Source organism: Trachurus trachurus (genome assembly GCF_905171665.1).
Source record: "Trachurus trachurus genome assembly, chromosome: 7".
Classification (NCBI taxonomy): domain Eukaryota; kingdom Metazoa; phylum Chordata; class Actinopteri; order Carangiformes; family Carangidae; genus Trachurus; species Trachurus trachurus.
In genome coordinates this window covers 32526667-32548757 of record NC_139901.1, presented here as the reverse complement: position 1 = coordinate 32548757, position 22091 = coordinate 32526667, and the positions used below count along the sequence as shown (strand labels likewise).

The window sequence follows — 22091 nt, the reverse complement described above, 5'->3', positions numbered from 1 at the left end:
TCCACTCCAATACTCCAGGTGGCGGTGTTGCACCTGAAAGATAAAAAAAAATGGCGGCGAAGAAGGAGAAGAACGAGCTAACCGGAAGTGGTGCAGTCAATGGCGGCTAGCTCAACATCGCTGCATGTTTGTTATTATTGTGCACAAGTGAACACACGTCCGACAGTAAAACCACTTAGATAGAGGCTCATTCACCGACAGGAATCTGTTTATCGGAGTGTCGCCTACTATGTAAAAGAGAAAAGAAGCGGCAGCACTGACGAGAAAACAGAAAACATGCCCGAAATAAAAGTAACGCCACTGGGTGAGTAACGTTACAGCAGCTAGTTAGTTAGTTAGTTAGCATGATGTTATTCTAGCTCCATCAACAGTTTAGCTTTAGTTAGATTAGACTTTAAACATGATAAAGTATTAACTTGTGTGTTTTATAATGGTGGTGCAAACATGGCTTTTTCAAATACGGACTTTAATGTAAACGAGTGGTATGAAATCAGTGTTTGTATGTGGGTTTTGAGGTGTCTAAATACAGTTTGTCTATCCCTCAAATTAATTTTTAAAAAGAAGAACACCTGTTTTACGAATGTGAGAAAATTTGTGTAAATCTCTCCACGAGATTTTTTGGTGAATAACCTCATTATCATCACTAAATATTAGGCTATATACGCAAGTGTAGATATGCCAAATCCCCACCTTCATGGCTTTCACTTAAAAATGAAATATCCATGTTACAAAAATGTTTGAAACAAATTAATAATCCCCATGCAGATAAATTGTACACGTTTCCTTAATTGTTCTTTTATTTAATTTATTCTCCTTTTTTTTTCTCTCTCTCTTTTCATCTAAAATCTGTCATATGTTTTATTTTATTATATGTGATAAGCGATGCACTGACTACCACAATAATTGTTCAGTTTGAATTATCTAAGGAGGTGTGAATTTAATTTATATTATGTATGTAAAATAACTGTTTATCTTAGAGTAAATCCAGTTTGTCTTTCCCTCTCCAAGGTGCTGGACAGGACGTCGGCCGCAGCTGCATCCTCGTCTCCATCGGAGGGAAAAACATCATGTTGGACTGTGGGATGCACATGGGATACAACGATGATGTAAGTAGAGCAGATCATTTTACCAAAGGAGAGATAACAACTGGATGATATGGAGGGTAATTTAAGATATTCAGGCTTCAGTGTTTCCTCTTTCACCATTACACCACCACCTCAACCAGTCTGGACCATGGTGACATTAAACTCTAATGTAATCCCAGTTTCATCCACTTTAAAGGTCGATGTGTCTGTGTTTATTAGGAGTGGGAATGTTTTACTATCTCACGATTCGATTAAATTAGATTCTGATTTTTGGGGCTACGATTCGATTCAAAATGGATTTTCGATTCAAAACGATTTGATTCCTAATGATTTCTGCTTCAGTCTGTCGGTGTGAAAGGATCCTCATGATCTACTCCAGTCTGTTTTACAAGACAGAATGACGAAAGTGTCTTTTCACATTTATTGAGTTTTAAACATTTATCCATGCTTAGATGGAATTGTTGAAACTGTTGCATAAAAGCAATATCATATTATTTAAAAAAAATAGTGCAGTTAAACATGCTGCCTTTTAAATTCTAATGAAATGGAGGCCGACAGCCAGCAGATTTGTTTCATTTTTTTCATTTTGGGACATTGTATATCGATTCTGAATCGTATTAAATGAGAATTGCGATTCTTATGTGAATCGATTTTTTGGCACAACCCTTAATATTTATGTGTAAGGAGGATCCCCATTAGCTGCGCTCTAGAGCACCGCTAGTCTTCCTCTTCTACATTTAAAAACAGTACATAACATTTACAATCACAACATGAAAAAGACAAGACAAGTCAACAAAAGCTTACATTAAATCTTTACAGTAGGTATAATTCATCATTTACATCAAAGAACACACATATATAAGACACTCCAATACGCGGTGGTTATAAAATAAAATAAATGGGTAAAACAAATCAAAGTGATGATGGACAACATGACATTATATCAGTCATTTCCCTTTGACCTCTCATCAGATCAGCTGAAACCAACAATAACTCCACCATTATTACTAACATCACGTTTTGTCCATAATCTGATCATTAACTGAAGCTCCTGATGTTATCTGTAGGATTTTACTGACTGTACTGAAGCCAAATGATCGACAGGTTAGATTGAAGCGCCTATAATAACACACAAAAAAGAGGAAGACTGTCAGAACAAAATACACAAAATTCAAGCATGGCATGAGATGCCGTTAAAGATGTTTGTGTCTCATGTTTTGGCCTTTGTGGCTAATATCATTTACAGTGTGATTCAAAAACTAAATGAAAGTTTCTCTTGTGATTCCAGAGACGATTCCCAGATTTTTCCTACATAACGCAGAACGGACGCCTGACGGACTTTTTGGACTGTGTCATCATCAGGTTTGTGTAGTTTCACTGTCATGTGTAATTCCTGTTCTGAGCAACAAACAGGAGAATAGGAAGACAGGACAGTCGACAGCTGAGGCTTGAACTCACAACCTCTGACACCTAAGCCCATCTTCTATCTCACTTAGCTAACTGGTTAATGACAGTTCACATGAGGCTTCACAAATTGACTAAGCCAATCACATGATAGCAGCTGCCTGTGCATGTAAAGGCAGATTTCAAAACACTGAAACAAAAAAGAAAATCAGTCATCAAGACAAAAATTGCTCTATAAGTGAATAACTGATGTTTAAGTGTGAAGTGTACAAAGGTTTCTTCAGTGTTCGGGCTACGTTTTGGCGAAAGTTGCAAAGCTGATGACTGAATCTAAAGTCTGCAAAAAGCTGCCGTCAAAGCAAAAGGTGGAGACTTCAAAAAATCCCAAATAATAAAACATATTCTGCTTTGTTTAACACTTTTGAGTTTACTACACAACTCCACATGAGTTCCTTCATAGTTTTGATGTCTTCAGTTTGAATCTACAATGTGGAAAGTCATAAAAAATAAAGAAAGACCATTGAATGAGAAGGCGTGTCCAAACTTTGGACTGGTACACTGCAAAAACTCAAATATCTCACCAAGAATATTTGTCTTATTTCTAGTCAAAATGTCATTTCTAGTCAGAACTAATCTCATTATACCTAAAATAAGACTCATCATATTAAAAAGCAGCTTGTTTTCAGACACTTTTTTACTTCTTTCAATCATATTTTCACTTGAAATAAGTAGAAAAATCTGATAGTGGAGCAAGTTTTTCTTCCTTATTACAAGCACAAAAAAACTGGCAGATTTTTCTACTTATTTCAAGTGAAAATGTGTTTGAAACAAGTGAAAATGAACTAAAAACAAGTGAAGTTTTAGGTGATGAGTCTTATTCTAAGTGGAAAGAGATTAGTTTTGACTAGAAATGAGACATTTTAACAAGAAAAAGGACAAATATTCTTGGAAAGATTTTGAGTTTTTGCAGTGTAGTGTAAAAGACAGAAAACCAGCCTTTGTTTTAGTTTTTTTTTTACACATCAACACCTGTTCCTCCCTCAGCCACTTCCACCTGGACCACTGCGGCGCTCTGCCCTACTTCAGCGAGATGGTCGGCTACGACGGCCCGATCTACATGACGCACCCCACCAAGGCCATCTGCCCCATCCTGCTGGAGGACTTCAGGAAGATCACAGTCGACAAGAAGGGAGAAACCAACTTCTTCACCTCGCAGATGATCAAGGACTGCATGAAGAAAGTCGTTCCTCTGAACCTCCACCAGACCGTGCAGGTGCGGCGCTCGCTGTTGTTTTCAGCCATTGGAGCATTCCTACAAAATTTATACAGTTTGTAGTGAAAAACATCAAAAGAAATAAAAGAAAAGAGAGAAAGAAAAGGAAAAAAAGGGAATAATAATAATACAAGGGGAAAAAAGAGGTGGGACAAAGACAGTAAAAAGGAAAAAAAAAGCACAAGATAGAACAAATATATATGTATTCTCTTCAGAGATCTAGTAAACATTTCTTCAGGGCTGGACTCTTCAGTTTTATTTATTTACTGTATATAATCAATCCACTTATTCCATCTCCTCAGACATTCTGGTTCTTGATTTCTGATTCTATATGTAATTTTTTCCATTTCCAAAATATTAGAGAGGGAGCCGTGTGCAGGGACAAGGGCGCCGCCATAGCTCAGCTCATCCATATCGGAAGTCACAACCGGAAGTTGCTTTTCTTCGTGTATATTATTTCTATGTTATTCTCTCTCTCTGGCCTGTCTAGCCTCTACCTATGCTCTTTTTACTAAACTTAACCAACTCCTTTCTTCATGGCCTAAACCCAACCAAAGCACCACCAACGACATTTCTTTTCTCTGTCTCTCTCCTGGTGCTGTCAGCAGGAGCGGCGCTAGCCGCTAGCCGTTAGCCGTTAGCAGCGTTTTTTAATAACTCAATAACTTAAAGCAGAAGTAAGCGATCCGGTCGTTTTGGCTAATGCTGCGTTCCAGGCAGGCTTTTGAAATCGTAAATTACAGCTTCAAGTCACAACTTACGACTTTGTAGCGTTCCAGGCAAACCACTCGTGTTTTTCCGACCTGTTTTACCGGTGAAAGTCACTATAACGGCCACTCGTAACTTCTGACCCGTGAACTCGTACCAGATCGAACTGGTACCACTTCACAGGTCGGAAAAATACGAGTTTCCTTGAACGCACCATAACAGTCCTCGTCGCTACGTCACCACATTCACGGCGTTCCTTGGCTGCACACACAGCCCTGCATGCCGTTCTCTCTCCTCATTGGATAAAGGTTGTAGGATACAAGGAAAGTTTTCTCCTCGGCTCAGAGCAGAGCAGAGGGACTGACAGACCCGTGTTTCAGTCCAAACACTCTATGTAAGTGATTGCTGTCGGAAGATATAACTATTTAAGACTTATATTAACACAAATATATCACTCACTTCTGCTTTAATAAACGATCCATGCAAAAAAATATTTAGTTAGCTCAATCATGTTGTAACTAAGATATCCGCTGGAAAACAATATTTTATCATGGACCATTTGAGTTACTGAGTTGTTTTTTTTATCTGAGAAATGATACACACGAAGAAGAGCAACTTCCGGTCGTGACTTCCGGTATGGATGAGCTGAGCTAATGGCGGCGCTCTTGTCCCTGCATACGGGTACTCTTGAAATATTATTTATTTACAGTTGATTTCCTATTATTAAAAGAAGGTGAGATGGATTTTTTTGCCAATTTCTTGTTATTTGCTTCAGAGCTGCTATTCTATAGTATTCTGTATAAGTATTTGTCTTTTTCTGGTGTGAGTTCAGCTGGTGTTATTCCTAAAACAATGCATTGCGGTTCCAATGTTTTTTTTTAAATTGGAAAATCGAAAAAATAGATTCTATGATTTTTTTTTCCAGAATGGTTTTAGTGATGTGCAGAAGTAGAAGATGTGTGAGTGGTTTGCATCATGGTGCTCGCCACAGTTTCTCCAGCAGTCTGTATCATTTAGACTGTATATCTGCAGTAAAAGTGAAAAAGCGTGTGTGTGTGTGTGTGTGTGTGTGTGTGTAGTTGTGTACCTTCCATGAGTCTCGTCTCTTTTGATGACACATCGTGCTGTTTGTGTTTGTGTTTGTGTTGTTGCTGCTGCAGGTGGACGATGAGCTGGAGATCAAGGCGTACTACGCCGGCCACGTGCTAGGAGCCGCCATGGTTCAAATGAAAGTGGGATCAGAGTCGGTCGTCTACACGGTGAGTGGAAACAATCTGCTCTGTGTTAATGTCGGTGAATGAGACCGACACAACCTCAGAGTAATGTCTTTATCTTTATTTTTTTTAGGGAGACTACAACATGACACCTGACAGACATTTAGGGTAAGTGACATTTGCTGTATTTAAAGGAATACTGTAGTTCACCAAAAAATGAAATTCAGTCATTATTGTCTCGGGGTGTGCCAAGAAATCGATTCACATAAGAATCGCAATTCTCATTTAATACGATTCAGAATCGATATAAAATGTCACAAAATCGATTAAAAAAAATTTAAAAAATGAAATAAATTCTAAGGAAAATCCATTTCCATAGAATTTAAAAGGCAGCATGTTTAACTGCACTATTTTTTTTTTTAAATAAAGAGGCACTTTTAATTTTGTTACTTAAGCAATATGTGATATTGCTTTTATGCAACAGTTTCAACAATTCCATCTAAGCATGGATAAATGTTTAAAACTCAATAAATGTGAAAAGACACTTTAGTCATTCTGTCTTGCAAAGCAGACTGGAGTAGATCATGAGGATCCTTTGCACCGACAGACTGAAGCAGAAATCATTAGGAATCTAATCGTTTTGAATCGAAAATCCACTTTGAATCGAAGCATATAGCCCCAACAATCAGAATCGAATCGTGAGATAGTAAAAGATTCCCACCCCTATTATTGTCTCACCCTCATGCTGATGAATACTCCGGAGTAGTTTTTTATTCCTCAAAAGGGTCTCCAGATGAACTTTGAGGAATTAAAAACTACTCCAGAGTATTCATCAGCATTTCATTTTTTTGGTGAACTATTCCTTTAACCCATTACCTATCTGTGCAGAGTTGTTTCATCCTGGTGTTTTATATTTTCAGAGCTGCGTGGATCGATAAGTGCCGTCCAGACATCCTCATCTCAGAGTCCACGTACGCCACCACCATCCGGGACTCGAAGCGCTGCAGAGAGAGAGACTTCCTGAAGAAGGTGCATGAAAGCATCGAGAGAGGAGGAAAGGTAAAGCCTGTTTGTTGTAATACTTTACATTTGGGTTGTTTTGTGTTGTGTTTTTTAATTTTTTTTATTATCTTTCAATTCAAATAGACTTTTTCACCCCAGAAGGGAAACTTGACAACAAAGCTGTCAGCATAGAATAAAATACAGACATGCAGCAGAGACATGCAAAGTCAAACGAAGGTTAAAAACAAGGACAGTGACATTCAACTAAGTGATAATAGGCTAAAAATATGAAAAATAAAATGAAAGTTACATAAAATTGCACTAGCCCACGAGATAAGAAATAAAAATCCAACTAAAAACTGACACACATAAAAACCGTAGTGCAGCTACACTGCAAAAACTCAAAATCTTACCAAGAATATTTGTCTTATTTCTAGTCAAAACAAACCTCATTCTACTTAAAATAAGACTCATCACATTAAAAAGTAGCTTGTTTTCAGATACTTTTTACTTCTTTCAAGCAGATTTTCACTTGAAATAAGTAGAAAAATCTGATTCAGTTTTTCTTTCTTATTACAAACACAAAAAACTTGCTTTCACTGGCAGATTTTTCTACTTATTTCAAGTGAAAATTAGTTTGAAACAAGTGAAAATGATCTAAAAACAAGTTAATTTTTAGCTGATGAGTCCTATTTTAAGTGGAAAGAGATTAGTTTTGACTAGAAATGACATTTTGACTAGAAATAAGACAAATATACTCGGAAAGATTTTGAGTTTTTGCAATAGAGCTTGATCATACCAAGTATGCAATATGGTATTAATTTACTAATGAAATATTTTAATTTTCCCATTGTTCTTCCCAGGTTCTGATCCCTGTGTTTGCCCTCGGACGAGCACAAGAGCTCTGCATCCTGTTGGAAACATTTTGGTAAGGTTGCTCTTGTTTTAAAAAAGTTTAAAATAAAAACAGTTCACACACAGTAGCAGCTTCCTATATTCTATTCCACATCCACAAAAGCAAAAGCAAATCTGTCAGAGCAGCGACAGACAGTGATGTGCCGATAATCACCGTCTGCTCTGCTCACTGGACCAATGTCAGATAAAAAGCCTTTCTTTTTTTTTTCCTGGTTGGTTAATTGTTAAATTGAATAAAAAGTCCTTTCAATCAGGAGTAATTGCACATGATTATTATACACAAAGGCCGTCAGTTGTCCGGATGATAAATAGCTGCTCCCTAAAATAGCTGTATTCATTTTGTTAAGCTCGTTAGACTTAATGGTGGTATGTGAACTTTTTCTTTTTTTATTGGACACCAGACACTCTAATTACCTGCTCTCACCACTGCACAGGGAGAGGATGAACCTAAAGGCGCCCATCTACTTCTCCACCGGGCTGACGGAGAAAGCCAATCACTACTACAAGCTGTTCATCACGTGGACCAATCAGAAGATCCGAAAAACCTTCGTACAGAGAAACATGTTTGAATTTAAGCACATCAAGGCTTTCGATCGCTCCTACGCGGATAATCCTGGACCCATGGTGAGAGTTGGAGTTTTTTTGGGTTTTTTTTGCTTTAAAGTGTCATAGTATTTAAAGGGATACGCCAACATTTTTTTTTTTTCGTATCTTGCCTCACTCCCGAGTCCATGACCAGCAGATAGACACCATCCTTTCGACTGTGCGTGCAGTAACAAGGGAGATAGAGCCGTATCGCCCGTAATTAGCTTAGCTCAAACACTGGAAGTGTATAGGTAGTGTTAGCCTTCCTCCACCTAAAGTCACTAATTAGCTTAGCTCAAACACTGGAAGTGTATAGGTAGTGTTAGCCTTCCTCCACCTAAAGTCACTAATTAGCTTAGCTCAAACACTGGAAGTGTATGGGTAGTGTTAGCCTGCCTCCACCTAAAGTCGCTAATTAGCTTAGCTCAAACACTGGAAGTGTATAGGTAGTGTTAGCCTGCCTCCACCTAAAGTCGCTAATTAGCTTAGCTCAAACACTGGAAGTGTATAGGTAGTGTTAGCCTGCCTCCTACCCGAGCTGAAACCAGCAGTCAGAAGCTGATTTCATTTTAGCTCTAAACTCTGTAAATATATCACTTTATCGACATTTCAAACATTTTTAGGCGAGAAAGTAGCCGTTTAGATCAGCAGTGTGTCGTTAATTTGTCTAAATACCAGCTGTTTACAATTTTGTTCGGACGAATTCGGCGCTACTCAAGCTAGCCGTTGTGACCAACGCACTTCCGGTTACTTTCACAAAATAAAACAACCGTTGCCCTTTACATACAGAAAACCATGACGATAGAATTTGTGCTTTTACTTTGAAATAGGAAGCTAACCTACCCTCGATGTAGCTAGCTTGAACCAAAATAAAGCGTCTTAGCTTGAACCCTCCGTTTTGACCGATCTCGTCCCTTTAGCGGCATTTGACCGCTCAAGATGCCTTACCGGAGAGTTTTGTCAGCTCTGAGACGAAGATCGACCCGCCGGTTTCCGTTTAGAGTTGCTGAAGAGTTTCTCTGATGACTTTAGGTGGAAGCAGGCTAACACTACCTATACACTTCCAGAGTTTGAGCTAAGCTAATTAGCGACTTTAGGTGGAGGCAGGCTAACACTACCCATACACTTCCAGCGTTTGAGCTAAGCTAATTAGCGACTTTAGGTGGAGGCAGGCTAACACTACCCATACACTTCCAGTGTTTGAGCTAAGCTAATTAGCGACTTTAGGTGGAGGCAGGCTAACACTACCTATACACTTCCAGCGTTTGAGCTAAGCTAATTAGCGACTTTAGGTGGAGGCAGGCTAACACTACCCATACACTTCCAGTGTTTGAGCTAAGCTAATTAGCGACTTTAGGTGGAGGCAGGCTAACACTACCCATACACTTCCAGTGTTTGAGCTAAGCTAATTACGGGTGATACGGCTCTATCTCCCTTGTTACTGCACGCACAGTCGAAAGGATGGTGTCTATCTGCTGATCATGGACTCGGGAGTGAGGCAAGACACGAAAAAAAAAAAAAAGTTGGCGTATCCCTTTAAAAAGATTATAATACAGTAATAATATGTATATTTGCAGGTAGTGTTTGCCACACCGGGGATGCTGCATGCTGGTCAGTCTTTGCAGATCTTCAAGAAATGGGCTGGAAATGAGAAGAACATGGTGAGTCTTATGGATGAATGTGATGTGTTCCTGAAAATAACACATTATACACAACTAATTATTGTTTTTTTTATATCTCAGGTGATCATGCCTGGGTATTGTGTACAAGGAACAATCGGTCATAAGATCCTAAACGGACAGAGGAAACTGGAGATGGAAGGACGAGCAACGGTAAGTCCTGCTTAGTTCGTCCATCAACCTGAATATGAAACACAACATCAGCTCAGGGTTCGATGTAGAAATATATATTTTCTAATATATAATAGCCTAGGCTATTAACTCATTAAATTATTTCTCTGACCTGGTTAATGTGATTTCTGGTGGAAAAAACCAACATGGCGCATATTTTGATCGACAAAGTATTAAAAACAAGTTTCACAAGAGCAACTCAATCTCCAAAGATATAACTATTACAATGAAAAACAGCTAAATGCCCATTTTTTATTCACTTTATTTTCTTTTTCCAAAATGAGCTCTGTAAACCACAAGAGCCACAACAGAGGGATGAAAGAGCCACAGGTTGCCGACCTTTAAGATCAAATACAAAAGCTTAAAAGGCTAAAAAGCAGCGAGCAACAATAAGGTTTTTCTGTGTTCGATATTTGTTTATGTATTTTCCTCCCTCTTTTACAATGCATTTTGTGTTTTCTGTTATAATAATACAATAAAATAAAATAAATAATAAAATAAGCACAATTTGATATAGAAAGAAAAAAATATTAAACAAAAGAAGGGCGTTTCAGGGAAATATACCTTTTCCATTGTTTCCAGATGGATAGAATATAGATATTGTAAATGATATCATACCATTCATCTATAGATTATGTATTTTAATGACATTGTGTGACATAAAAATTCCTCTGTAGCAACTAGTAAGCATGCAGCATATCACACCTCTTTAAATAGCTGTGGTGACCAGACAGACTTCTGTTCCTGTTTCACACCTATGGATGCGTTTGTACAAAAACAGAAAACTGCCTCATGAAGCAGAGCTGCATGTGGTTGAAGGTGTTTTCACACCTGCCTTGTATAGTTCACACCTGCCTTGTATAGTTGAGCTTGAAACAAACTCAGACTCGGACCGAGACCCGGCTGAAAAAGAAGTGATCTCAACTTCGATTTGACCCAGCGACACACGAGAACACACGCTCTCCATCGCAGCCGCTTTGCAGCCGCTCGCTCTTCTTTGTTGTAAGACAGTGATCCTCACAATTTTTTTCACAAGAGCCACATTGTCAGTGCAAAATCAAGGGGAGAGCCACTTTTGCGACAACATACTAAGTCACTTTTGCAAATGTGCATTTCTACATATAATCAAATCATCAATCAAATCATCAAACCAAAAAAGAATCAACACAGCCAATACATTTTCATTTAAGACCATATTTACCTTAATACTGGGATGAGGGGAAGCTGGCCATGCATGTCCTTGACTTTCTTAATGTAGTTTGTTGTCAATCACAGTGAGGGTTTGTTGCATATTAAACACAGAGGGTTCATGCCGAACAAATAAAAATTTGTCTGCCCACTTGTCTTGAAATTTTCTGTGCTCATCTTGTGCTACCTATTTTTTCGTTTCTTACTGGGTAGCCTACACCGTTTGCCTTCATCCCCTCTCTGGTGTCTTCGTGCTGATTTTTGTTTGCTGCTTCCTCAGACTCATTTCCCTCACCCACTCCACTATTCGTTACAACACTGTGTGTCTGTCCGTCTGGTTTTTGAGCTGGTTTCTGTCCTTTTTCTTGTTAAAAACGGTCCATCACGCTGGCTAGCGGAGCTAACGTAGCCTGCCTGCAAACGTGCGCTGCAGTCAAGTGTTGTAAACAATGCCACATGGCCTGCGGCCTTTAGGGATGACCATTAGGCCAATATTATAACGTCTCTGAATAGGCTAAGGCTGAAAATACTTCCTTTCACCTTCATTATTTGGGTGAAGGGAGAAGTATAATTCGGATGTTTGCGTTTTTGTAGTCCAGTGTTGTATGTTTACGTAGCACATTTGAAAAAATTTATTGGCTGTGTTACCACATAGGAAGCTACCAAGCGAGCCACCAATTATAGCTTGACGAGCTGCGCAATGAGTAACACTGTTGTAAGACGATGAAAACAGCATCACACACATTTTAAGTGCAATAAATTAAACTATCTACTTATTACTTTTTAAAATAAATTTGTAAAAATAATGTAAATAGCTGTTTTCTGTCATCAGAATTAACATAAATCACCTTTTAACATATGAATTTAATATCATTTCCAAATATGAATTACCTGAAATTGCATTTAAGCTCCTGCAACCTTAACCCTGCAGTCACTTTTTATGTATAAATGCAAATATTATATATCACCTGTGATTCCATCTGCATTTATTTTTTACTTTATCTTTTACTATTATACTGTATGTATATGATTATATTGTATAGTGGTCGAAGCACTTTTTTTTTTCAGATATCTGGAGGTTTTTGCTCCAAAACTATTTCGTTAATGCACAATGACAAATAAGTAAATAAATAAATCTCAGTGTAATCTGTTTTAATCTACTGTATTGTGTTGTGTTGTGTTGTGTTGTGTGTCTGTGAGCAGCTGGATGTGAAGCTGCAGGTGGAGTACATGTCCTTCAGCGCACATGCAGACGCTAAAGGCATCATGCAGCTCATCCGTATGGCCGAGCCGCGCAACATGCTGCTGGTGCACGGAGAGGCGGTGAAGATGGAGTTCCTCAAGGGAAAGATCGAGCAGGAGTTCAGTAAGTGCAGCGCTGGATTGTGTTTATATATACAGCTCTGGAAAACATTAAGAGACCACTTCAAAATGATGAGTTCCTCTGGTTTTACTATTCATAGCTATGTGTTTGAGTAAAATGAACACTTTTTGTTTCATTCTATAACCTACTGACAACATTTCTCCCAAATTGGAAATAAAAATATTGTCATTTAGAGCTTTTATTTGCAGAAAATGGCAACAGGTCAAAACAAAAAAGACCTTGTATAATGCAAAGAAAACAAGTTCATATTCATTTTAAAACAACACAACAATATACTTTTTAAATTTAGGAAGAGTTTAGAAAGCAACATTGGTGGAGTAATCCCAATTTTGAATCCCAGCAGTGTTTATATTTTTAAATGTATTTATAATCTTTCTTCCTCATTAAATATGATTTGGTTCAGGTGATCAGCTAAGTAGAGTGAGCTGTATGTACAGCTCTGGAAAAACATAAGAGACCACTCCCAAAATGATCAGTTTCTCTGCTTTTATAGGTGTGTGTTTGAGTAAAATTAAATTAAAAAAATGTTGTTTTATTCTATCAACTACCGACAACATTTTTCCCAAAATTGAAATAAAAATATTGTCATTTAGAGCTTTTATTGGCTGAAAATGACTAAACTAGTCTAAAGAACAAAAAATATCAAGTCTTTTCAGACCTTGAATAATAATAATAATGCAAAGAAAACATGTTCATATTTATTCCTAAACAACACAGCAAGAATATTTGAACTCAGGAAGAGTTAAATATAAATCAGTTTTTGTGGGATAATGTCGATGTTTAATCCCAGCAGTGGTTTTTATTTTTAATCTTCCTATAAAACCAGATGTGGTTCAGGTGACGACCTCATCAGTGTCTCATTAAGGAGAATGAGTTGTGTTTGTGTTGGTGTTTAAAAAAGAAAAGAAAAGAACGACTGTCGTACATGTAGAGATGCTTTGAAGAAACATTTGTGAAAGTGGTCTCTTATTTTTTTCCACTACTAGAACAAGAGTGAGTTTTAATCCTCGTTCTTAATGTTTCTGTTTTTTTTTTTAAATGCAGGTATAGACTGTTACATGCCGGCCAACGGGGAGACGGCGACCGTGACGACGAACCCCAGCGTTCCCGTGGACATCTCGCTCAACCTGCTGAAGAGGGAGATGGCCCTCGGTGGTGAGTCGAAACTTTATCGATGTAAAGAATCTCTCATTTACCGTCAGAGGAGCAGCTGCTGCCACCTGACACTGTGGCGACGCCGCTGCAGCTTCAACCTGCCCACACGGTTTCAGTCCCACGGTTAATTTGTTGTTCTGTCTCTGCATTTTGATGTTATCAGTGTGATTGATGTTTGTTGGTGCAGCGGCGGCGGCGTTGGTTGGTCCTTCTGCCCTGACACTTAAATATCATCGTGACCCAGATTGTTTGTCGTCTTGAGTAATGTCACGTTCGTCAGGTTGTAGGAGAAGCAGGGCCGTTGTATAGGGGAGAAAGGTGATGATAATTCTAGGGGCCCAGCGCCCAGTGGGGCCCATAAAAAACCCCAGTAGTCTAATCTTTGTATGACTGATTTATTCTGTGTAAGACCCTGACTGATACTCATAGTACACTGTAAAAACTAACATCTTTCCAAGAATATTTGTCTTATTTCTTGTCCAAATGTCTCATTTCTAGTCAAAACTAATCTCTTTCCACTTAAAATAAGACTCATAACCTAAATATTAACTTGTTTTTAGATCATTTTCACTCGTTTCAAACCAATTTTCACTTGAAATAAGTAGAAAAATCTGCCAGTGAAAGCAATTTTTTTGTGTTTGTGATAAGAAAGAAAAACTTGCTCCACTATCAGATTTTTTCTACTTATTTCAAGTGAAAATCTGCTTGAAAGAAGTAAAAAAAAGTGTCTAAAAACAAGCTACTTTTAATATGATGAGTCTTATTTTAAGTAGAATGAGATTTGTTTTGACTAGAAATTACATTTTGACTAGAAATAAGACAAATATTCTTGGTAAGATACTTGGGTTTTTGCAGTGTAATGCTACAATAGCATCAAAACAAAGAAGGCTAAATAAAAAATGATAATACATACGTAGTCTAAGAAAAAAAACTGGAAAAGTTAGGCGGAGGGGCCCACTTTAGTATTCTTTAAGGGGGCCCAGAATTCCTAGCAACGGCCCTGAGGAGAAGTCACGTAAATCTGATAAGCACAATGACTGGGCTATTTGTTTTTTAATACTTATTCCAAACAGTTTATCGAGTTTGTTTGTTTTATTTCTGCTCTTTTCAGATTTCTGCAGGATTCCTGATGTAAATCTGTATTAAACCGTTCCTCTGTTCTTGTCTTTAAGGGCCTCTGCCTGATCCTAAAAAGCCTCGCACCATGCACGGCACCCTCATCATGAAGGAAAACGTGAGTTCACACGGCCAAACACAACGACGCATAATGACGACACGCAACAACAACAGAGCAGCCTTAGTTACAACCGCTGTATGATTTCACATTAAAGCAGTTTACTATAAGATAAAAGGAGAATAACTCAAAGTAATATCCATGTAACTTATGAGTGAACATTGTTGCTGTCATGTGCAAACGTCATTTTGAGGGGGGCGCGAGCGGAAATAATGAAAGTAGTGGCAAACAAACGCTGCATATCTCCAAAATCAGGCAGGTTTCCAGGACGCCAAGTCGCCTGCTCATTGTAATGTAACAAGTGCCGATGAGAACCGGTGTCGAAAAGGGAAAAGGGAGGAAAATAAAAAATCAATCACGGACTTTCATGATTGATTACCATGGCAACGAACGAAGCTTCGAAGCTTCAAATTTTTTGGGTCAGCCCTATATCCTACAACCTTTATCCAATTAGGAGAGAGAACGGCATAAAGGGGGCGAGCAACAATAAGGTTTTTCTGTGTTCAAAATTAGTTTATGTATTTATTATTTAATTTTTTCCCCTTTTACAATGCATTTTATAAAATAAACACATTAACATGTAGTGTTTTCTGTTACAATAATACAACAATACATATTTGTGACGGATTACAGATCCAATATCAGTGGCTGGTGAATCGTGTACAGGCTGACGTATAATCCGTGCGCCTGCATTATCCAATGCGGGAAAAAAATACCACACTTTCATCCCGGATTTACTCAAAAATAGAATTTTGCACAAAGTTTGGCCTACATCGTCTGATAGATGAGTTATTACACTAATTTTATGACCCAGAGTGGGCTCAAATTCAATTTTCTTTTTCTGTACAGCTTTAAACAGAAGAAGGGCGTTTCAGGGAAATATACTTTATAATTTAGATTGCTGAAGCCTCATTGAAAAAGTGATTCTTTCCATTACAAATATCTTGTAAATGATATCATACCATTCATCTATAGATTATGTATTTTAATGACATTGTGTGACATAAAAATCCCTTTGTAGCAACTAGTAAGGATGCGGCACACCTTTTCTTTTTCTAAAATGCGGTATTTCTAATCATTTTTAAACTGCATTTGATTTTCTGCTTATATATTTTATATTTTAAGCTCTTTTGTGACCTTAGCTGGTTGATCTGTAGTTATTAAGACTGACTGACTCTCTCTCTCTCCCTGCGTGTGCAGAGTCTGAAGCTGGTGTCGTCGGAGCAGGCCCTGAAGGAGCTCGGCCTCAACGAGCACCAGCTGCGCTTCACCTGCCGCGTGCAGCTGCAGGACCCGCACAGCGACGCCGACACGCTGCACCGCATCTACACACACCTCAAGAGGTGAGTGTGTCACCGCAGGAGGAGGAGGAAGAGGAGGAGGAGGAGGAGGAGGAGGAGGAAGAGGAGGGGTCACCGGGCTTCCTGCATCTCACCACTCATCTGCATTATCTTGCATTTCACCCACATGAGGCTCTTTATCAGTCTTCCTCCTGTCAACCACATGAGCATGTTTGCAGAAAAAATGAAAAGAAAAAAAAACCTCTGAGGTTTAGTTTCTTGTTTCCTTTAATTTTTTTCAGCTGTATTTGTAGTAAAGTTAAGAATTTACACACATTTATATATTTGTTGTTGCTGTAAAGCTGTGATTTTAGGACTGTTTCCCATTTACTGCACCTTTTACATTGGTTATGATGATGAGAGAGATGTTTAAAGGGATAGTTCAACATTTTGGCAAATTGGCCCATTGCCATAATCCCTATAGTCATAGCAGTAGGTTCGTTACCTTTAATTGTCGGTGCAAGGTATTTTTAGAACGGTGGAGCAGAGCCGTGAGCTGCTCAGAGCTACGCTATGGAGGCTCATTATGGGATTTCTTGGTTTCCCTCATCAAACTCATCAAATACACAATCCAACAACTCCACAACGCTCTGGTGGACAAGTTGTGACCTGCACATTCACCACGCTATGAGATAATAACACAACGTTACCACACAGAGTTGTTGTAGAGGGAAATTCAGAGACTGATGATGAAAAACTGTCCCTGAAGGCAACGTGCATCAGCGGTTTTGCATGAATTTCCCTCTAACACAACTCTGTGTGGTAACGTTGTGTTATTATCTCATAGCGTGGTGAATGTGCAGGTCACAACTTGTCCACCAGAGCGTTGTGGAGTTGTTGGATTGTGTATTTGATGAGTTTGATGAGGAAAACCAAAAAATCCCATAATGAGCCTCCGTAGCGTAGCTCTGAGCAGCTCACGGCTCTGCTTCGCCGTTCTAAAAATAGCTTGCACCGACAATTAAAGGTAACGAACCTACTGCTATGACTATAGGCAGAGATGGCAACGGGCCAATTTGCCAAAACGTTGAACTATCCCTTTAATTTATATCAGATTGAACTGTAAAACCTTTATTATCTGCTGCATTTTGTGACATGTAACATTTATTTTTTTGCTTTTCTCTGCCTCAGTGTGTTGAAAGGTTACACCATCCAGCATCTCCCCGACGGCACCGTCATGGTCGAGTCCATCGTCATCAAAGTGTCGTCGTCGGCTGAAGAACCGAACACCAAGGTGCTGCTGCTCTCCTGGAGCTACCAGGTAAAACATCTTATTCATCCGATCGTCTGTTACCTGCTGCGACACTGAAGCTGCTCAGAGTTCACTTATTGTTCCACAAGAAGAGGAAATTGTTTTTTGCTTCAAGGCAGAAAAAAATCTCAAAAGGTCAGTTGAAGACATTAAAGGGATAGTTCTCCGTGGCTTCTCTGAGTTACAGGGGGTCTCGGCGTAGCAGTGCATGTCCATATAACGGTTGCAAATGGATACCAACTGTCTTCGTAACAAAAAGACACACCAAAAAACATCCAAATACCTCCATGCTGCTCGTATGTAATGTCCGTCTTGTATTGAAGCCCCGAAATGCGAAATTGCCCCGAAAAAAATTAAATAAGTCTATATTTCAAGCTTGTTTTGTAGCGGAAGCTTCTCGAAGCTCCTCTTCCCGGTTCGTCACAAAACAAGCTTGAAATATAGACTTATTTAATTTTTTTCGGAACAATTTCGCATTTCGGGGCTTCAATACAAGACGGACATTACATACGAGCAGCATGGAGGTATTTGGATGTTTTTTGGTGTGTCTTTTTGTTACGAAGACAGTTGGTATCCATTTGCAACCGTCATATGGACATGCACTGCTACGCCGAGACCCCCTGTAACTCAGAGAAGCCACGGAGGACTCTGAAACTTCTCCCAGCCCTTAGTCCACATGAGGGGGAGGAGATAATGAGTGAAATTTCAAATTTGGGTGAACTATCCCTTTAACAATGATGCTTTTCATGCACTATGGAATAAAATGTGAGCTAAAAAAGTAATAAAAGCAAAGAAAAACTGCACAAGTAAGCATTTCCATTCACTTAACCTTGAACACATTTTCAATTTATGCTTAAAAAACAAAAAATGTGCAAACGCAAAATGTGAAGTGAAAGTGTTCCTGAGGTGGAAACGTTCATTCATCGATTAAAATAACTGCGTAACAGTCGGTGCAGTGGAAACAAACTGAGCAGATTCAACATGAAACATGTGACAAATGTAAACAAACAGGAAATAATGAGGTAGATTATTTAACACTTAGCTTCTTATCAGGAACCTCTCTCAGGTTTGATGTGATGGTGGAGTTGATTTCACCTAAAAAACACTAGAAAACACTCAATAACAATAAGATCATTTGTAAAGAATGAATCGGTTATTAAGTATAGCGTTTTGTAGAAACAGTTTACTTTTTTTCTCAATCAATCAATCATTCTTTGTGAGACCGGTTTCTTCCAATCAGCTCAGTTCATGTTTTTTTTTTTCCCTCTGCAACTCATAAAAGGCTCAATTTCTTCAATTATACAAAATACAAACACAAAAGACTTGAATACAAACACAATTACCTCTGTATGTAATGAGATCTACATGAATCTAAAGCCAAAAAGACGTTTTTTTATGGAACAGAAGAGGTGAAAATAGAAAATGGTAAAATATTCTATTACAGATATGACGACCAAGTCCTAAAACTCCTTCCTTCTTTCCTTCCTTCCTTTCTTCCTTCCCTTTGTCCTTACTTCCTTCCTCTTTTGATCCAATTGACCTGATCTGTTCCCTCCCTCCATCTTTCTTTCCTTCCTTTTTCCCTTCCTTCTTTCCACAATCCTTTTTCCCTTCCTTCCTTCTTTCCCTTCGTGCTTACTTCTTCCTTCCTTTTTGACCCAATCTGTTCCCTCCCATCTTTCCCTCTGTCCTTCCTTCCTTCCTTCCTTCCTTCCTTCCTTCCTTCCTTCCTTCCTTCCTTCCTTCCTTCCTTCCTTCCTTCCTTCCTTCAGTTCCAATCCAGTTTCTCATATACCTTAATTTATTTAATTTATTTAATGTATTTGGTAGCTCATAATCTTTTTTTTTTACATCTCTGCACCTTTAAGGGCCAACGACTGAGGTTCAACACAGAGACGATACAGATACTTTCTGTTTTAGATCCTGTTGGTCAGAGCACATGAGTGGTTTATTTATATATTTATTATTTTATTTTGGTGGCCTCGGGTCTGTCTGAGGTCTGTTCAGTGTGAAGAAGTGAAAGCTCTGTCAGTGTCGGTGGTGGAAAGTCAGAGAGACAAGACAAGACAAGATGAGGCTGTGAAAGTGAAATGATATGAAAGAAGTGGAAAGCTGCGTCTAGAGCCGAGCCGCTGTGTCATGGAGGTGGTTTCTGTGGCAACGAAGAGAAAACGTTCATTTCTGCTGCTTCTCTGTCATGTTACATACAGGATACCCTTTAATATGTTATCTTGTAGTTATAATTATATAGTGGCCGTGTGATGTGTTTCTGAGAATCTGCTCAAATGTAAACTGCAGATTAACAGATTGTGTTCGTAGAATATAAAATATATAAGAGTAGATCACTATATACAGCTCTGGAAAAACATAAGAGACCACTCCCAAAATGATCAGTTTCTCTGGTTTTACTACAGTATTAATGGGTATGTGTTTGAGTAAAATTAAATTAAAACAATTTTGTTTCATTCTATCAACTACCGACAACATTTCTCCCAAAATTGAAATAAAAATATTGTCATTTAGAGCTTTTATTGGCTGAAAATGACTAAACTAGTCTAAATAACAAAAAATATCAAGTCTTTTCAGACCTTGAATAATAATAATAATGCAAAGAAAACATGTTCATATTTATTCCTAAACAACACAGCAAGAAAAGTTTAACTCAGGAAGAGTTTATAAATCAGTTTTAGTGGGATAAAGTCGATATTTAATCCCAGCAGTGGTTTAAAACCAGATGTGGTTCAGGTGACGACCTCATCAGTGTCTCATTAAGGAGAATTAGTTGTGTTTGTGTTGGTGTTGAAAAAAGAAAAGAAAAGAATGACTGTCATACATGTAGAGATGCTTTTAAGACACTTCGGTAACACTTTACTTGAATAGGTATTCATAAGATTGACATAACAGCTGTCATAAACATCCATGAATACTTATGACAGCTGTCGTTAAGTGTCATTCGGTAAGTTATGTCACTTTTGATGCAAAGTTGACATTATTTGAGATGTTTTTGTTCTGACAACTTGACATAAAGACAATTTAAACTGTCATAACAGACCTAATTGCCAAACTTAAAAAAATGATGTAAAGTTCTCATAACAAAAACATCTCAAACAATGTCAACTTTGCATCAAAAGTGACATAACTTACCGAATGACACTTAACGACAGCTGTCATAAGTATTCATTGATGTTTATGACAGCTGTTATGTCAATCTTATGAATACCTATTCAAGTAAAGTGTTACCGAAACTTTTTTTTTTCCAGAGCTGTATAATACTGTACATAGTAGGTCTCTATAATCATATTTTGATAAAATACCAGTTATTTTTGCCTCCTTGGCTCATTATTTATAGTGTAGACTGATTCAAAGTAAAAGACTCCTACTTCTTCTTAACGGCCTGTCGTTGTGGTTTCTCTTCACCAGGACGAGGACCTGGGGAGTTTCCTGTCCAACCTGCTGAAAAAAGGACTTCCCTCTGGACTCTGCTGAACATAACAATGAACATTTTTTAGAAAAGGAAACACGCACTTGAAAAGGAATTCAAGCATTCCTATCCAATCGGATCCTGGATTTATAGTATTTGGAGGCGACAACCTGCTTCCCAACGCCACATCATCTGATTTTATCTCCCTCTTCCTGCTGGGATATTGATTCTTAAAGGGATAGTTCAACATTTTGGCAAATTGGCCCCATTGCCATAATCCCTATAGTCATAGCAGTAGGTTCGTTACCTTTAATTGTCGGTGCAAGCTATTTTTTAGAACGGCGGAGCAGAGCCGTGAGCTGCTCAGAGCTACGCTACGGAGGCTAAAGGAATTTCTTCTTGGTTTCCCTCATCAAACTCATCAAATACACAATCCAACAACTCCACAACGCTCTGGTGGACAAGTTGTGACCTGCACATTCACCACGCTATGAGATAATAACACAACGTTACCAGACAGAGTTGTTTTAGAGGGAAATACAGAGACTGATGATGAAAAACTGTCCCTGAAGGCAACGTGCATCAGTGGTTTTGCATGAATTTCCCTCTACAACAACTCTGTGTGGTAACGTTGTGTTATTATCTCATAGCGTGGTGAATGTGCAGCTCACAACTTGTCCACCAGAGCGTTGTGGAGTTGTTGGATTGTGTATTTGATGAGTTTGATGAGGGAAACCAAGAAATCCCATAATGAGCCTCCGTAGCGTAGCTCTGAGCAGCTCACGGCTCTGCTCCGCCGTTCTAAAAATAGCTTGCACCGACAATTAAAGGTAACGAACCTACTGCTATGACTATAGGGATTATTATGGCAATGGACCAATTTGCCAAAATGTTGAACTATCCCTTTAAACATCTTGTTGGACTCATGTATAGACTAAACTGCACAAATAGAAGAAGAATAAGACACTTGTTTTCTGTTTTGACGCTTTATTTTGACATAAAATCAACATTTGACAAAACACTTCTTTCTTTTCTTCAGTAGTTTTTATATTTACAACAGTTCACTCGTCGTCACGTTGCG

At 38.4% G+C, this 22091-nt stretch overlaps 1 protein-coding gene across 1 annotated transcript; it reads left to right on the top strand.

The window, feature by feature from the left end:
• Nucleotides 1-76: 76 nt before the first annotated feature.
• ints11 (integrator complex subunit 11) lies at nt 77-21322 on the top strand. Its single transcript, XM_083974790.1, has 17 exons — nt 77-304; nt 1009-1106; nt 2374-2447; nt 3534-3762; nt 5631-5729; nt 5818-5852; nt 6605-6743; nt 7550-7614; nt 8036-8225; nt 9764-9847; nt 9929-10018; nt 12428-12590; nt 13653-13763; nt 14936-14997; nt 16198-16340; nt 17469-17598; nt 21010-21322. The coding sequence occupies exons 1-17, from the start codon at nt 277-279 to the stop codon at nt 21073-21075; spliced, it is 1806 nt and encodes a 601-aa protein (XP_083830916.1). The 5' UTR covers nt 77-276; the 3' UTR covers nt 21076-21322.
• The last annotated feature ends 769 nt before the right edge of the window (nt 21323-22091 follow it).

Excerpts from the sequence above, each read along its gene's own strand:
- ints11 (XM_083974790.1), top strand. The coding sequence starts at position 277 with ATGCCCGAAATAAAAGTAACGCCACTGG. Across the intron at positions 10,019-12,427 it reads AGATGGAAGGACGAGCAACG|CTGGATGTGAAGCTGCAGGT; the intron begins GTAAGTCCTGCT and ends GTCTGTGAGCAG. Across the intron at positions 16,341-17,468 it reads ATCTACACACACCTCAAGAG|TGTGTTGAAAGGTTACACCA; the intron begins GTGAGTGTGTCA and ends TCTCTGCCTCAG.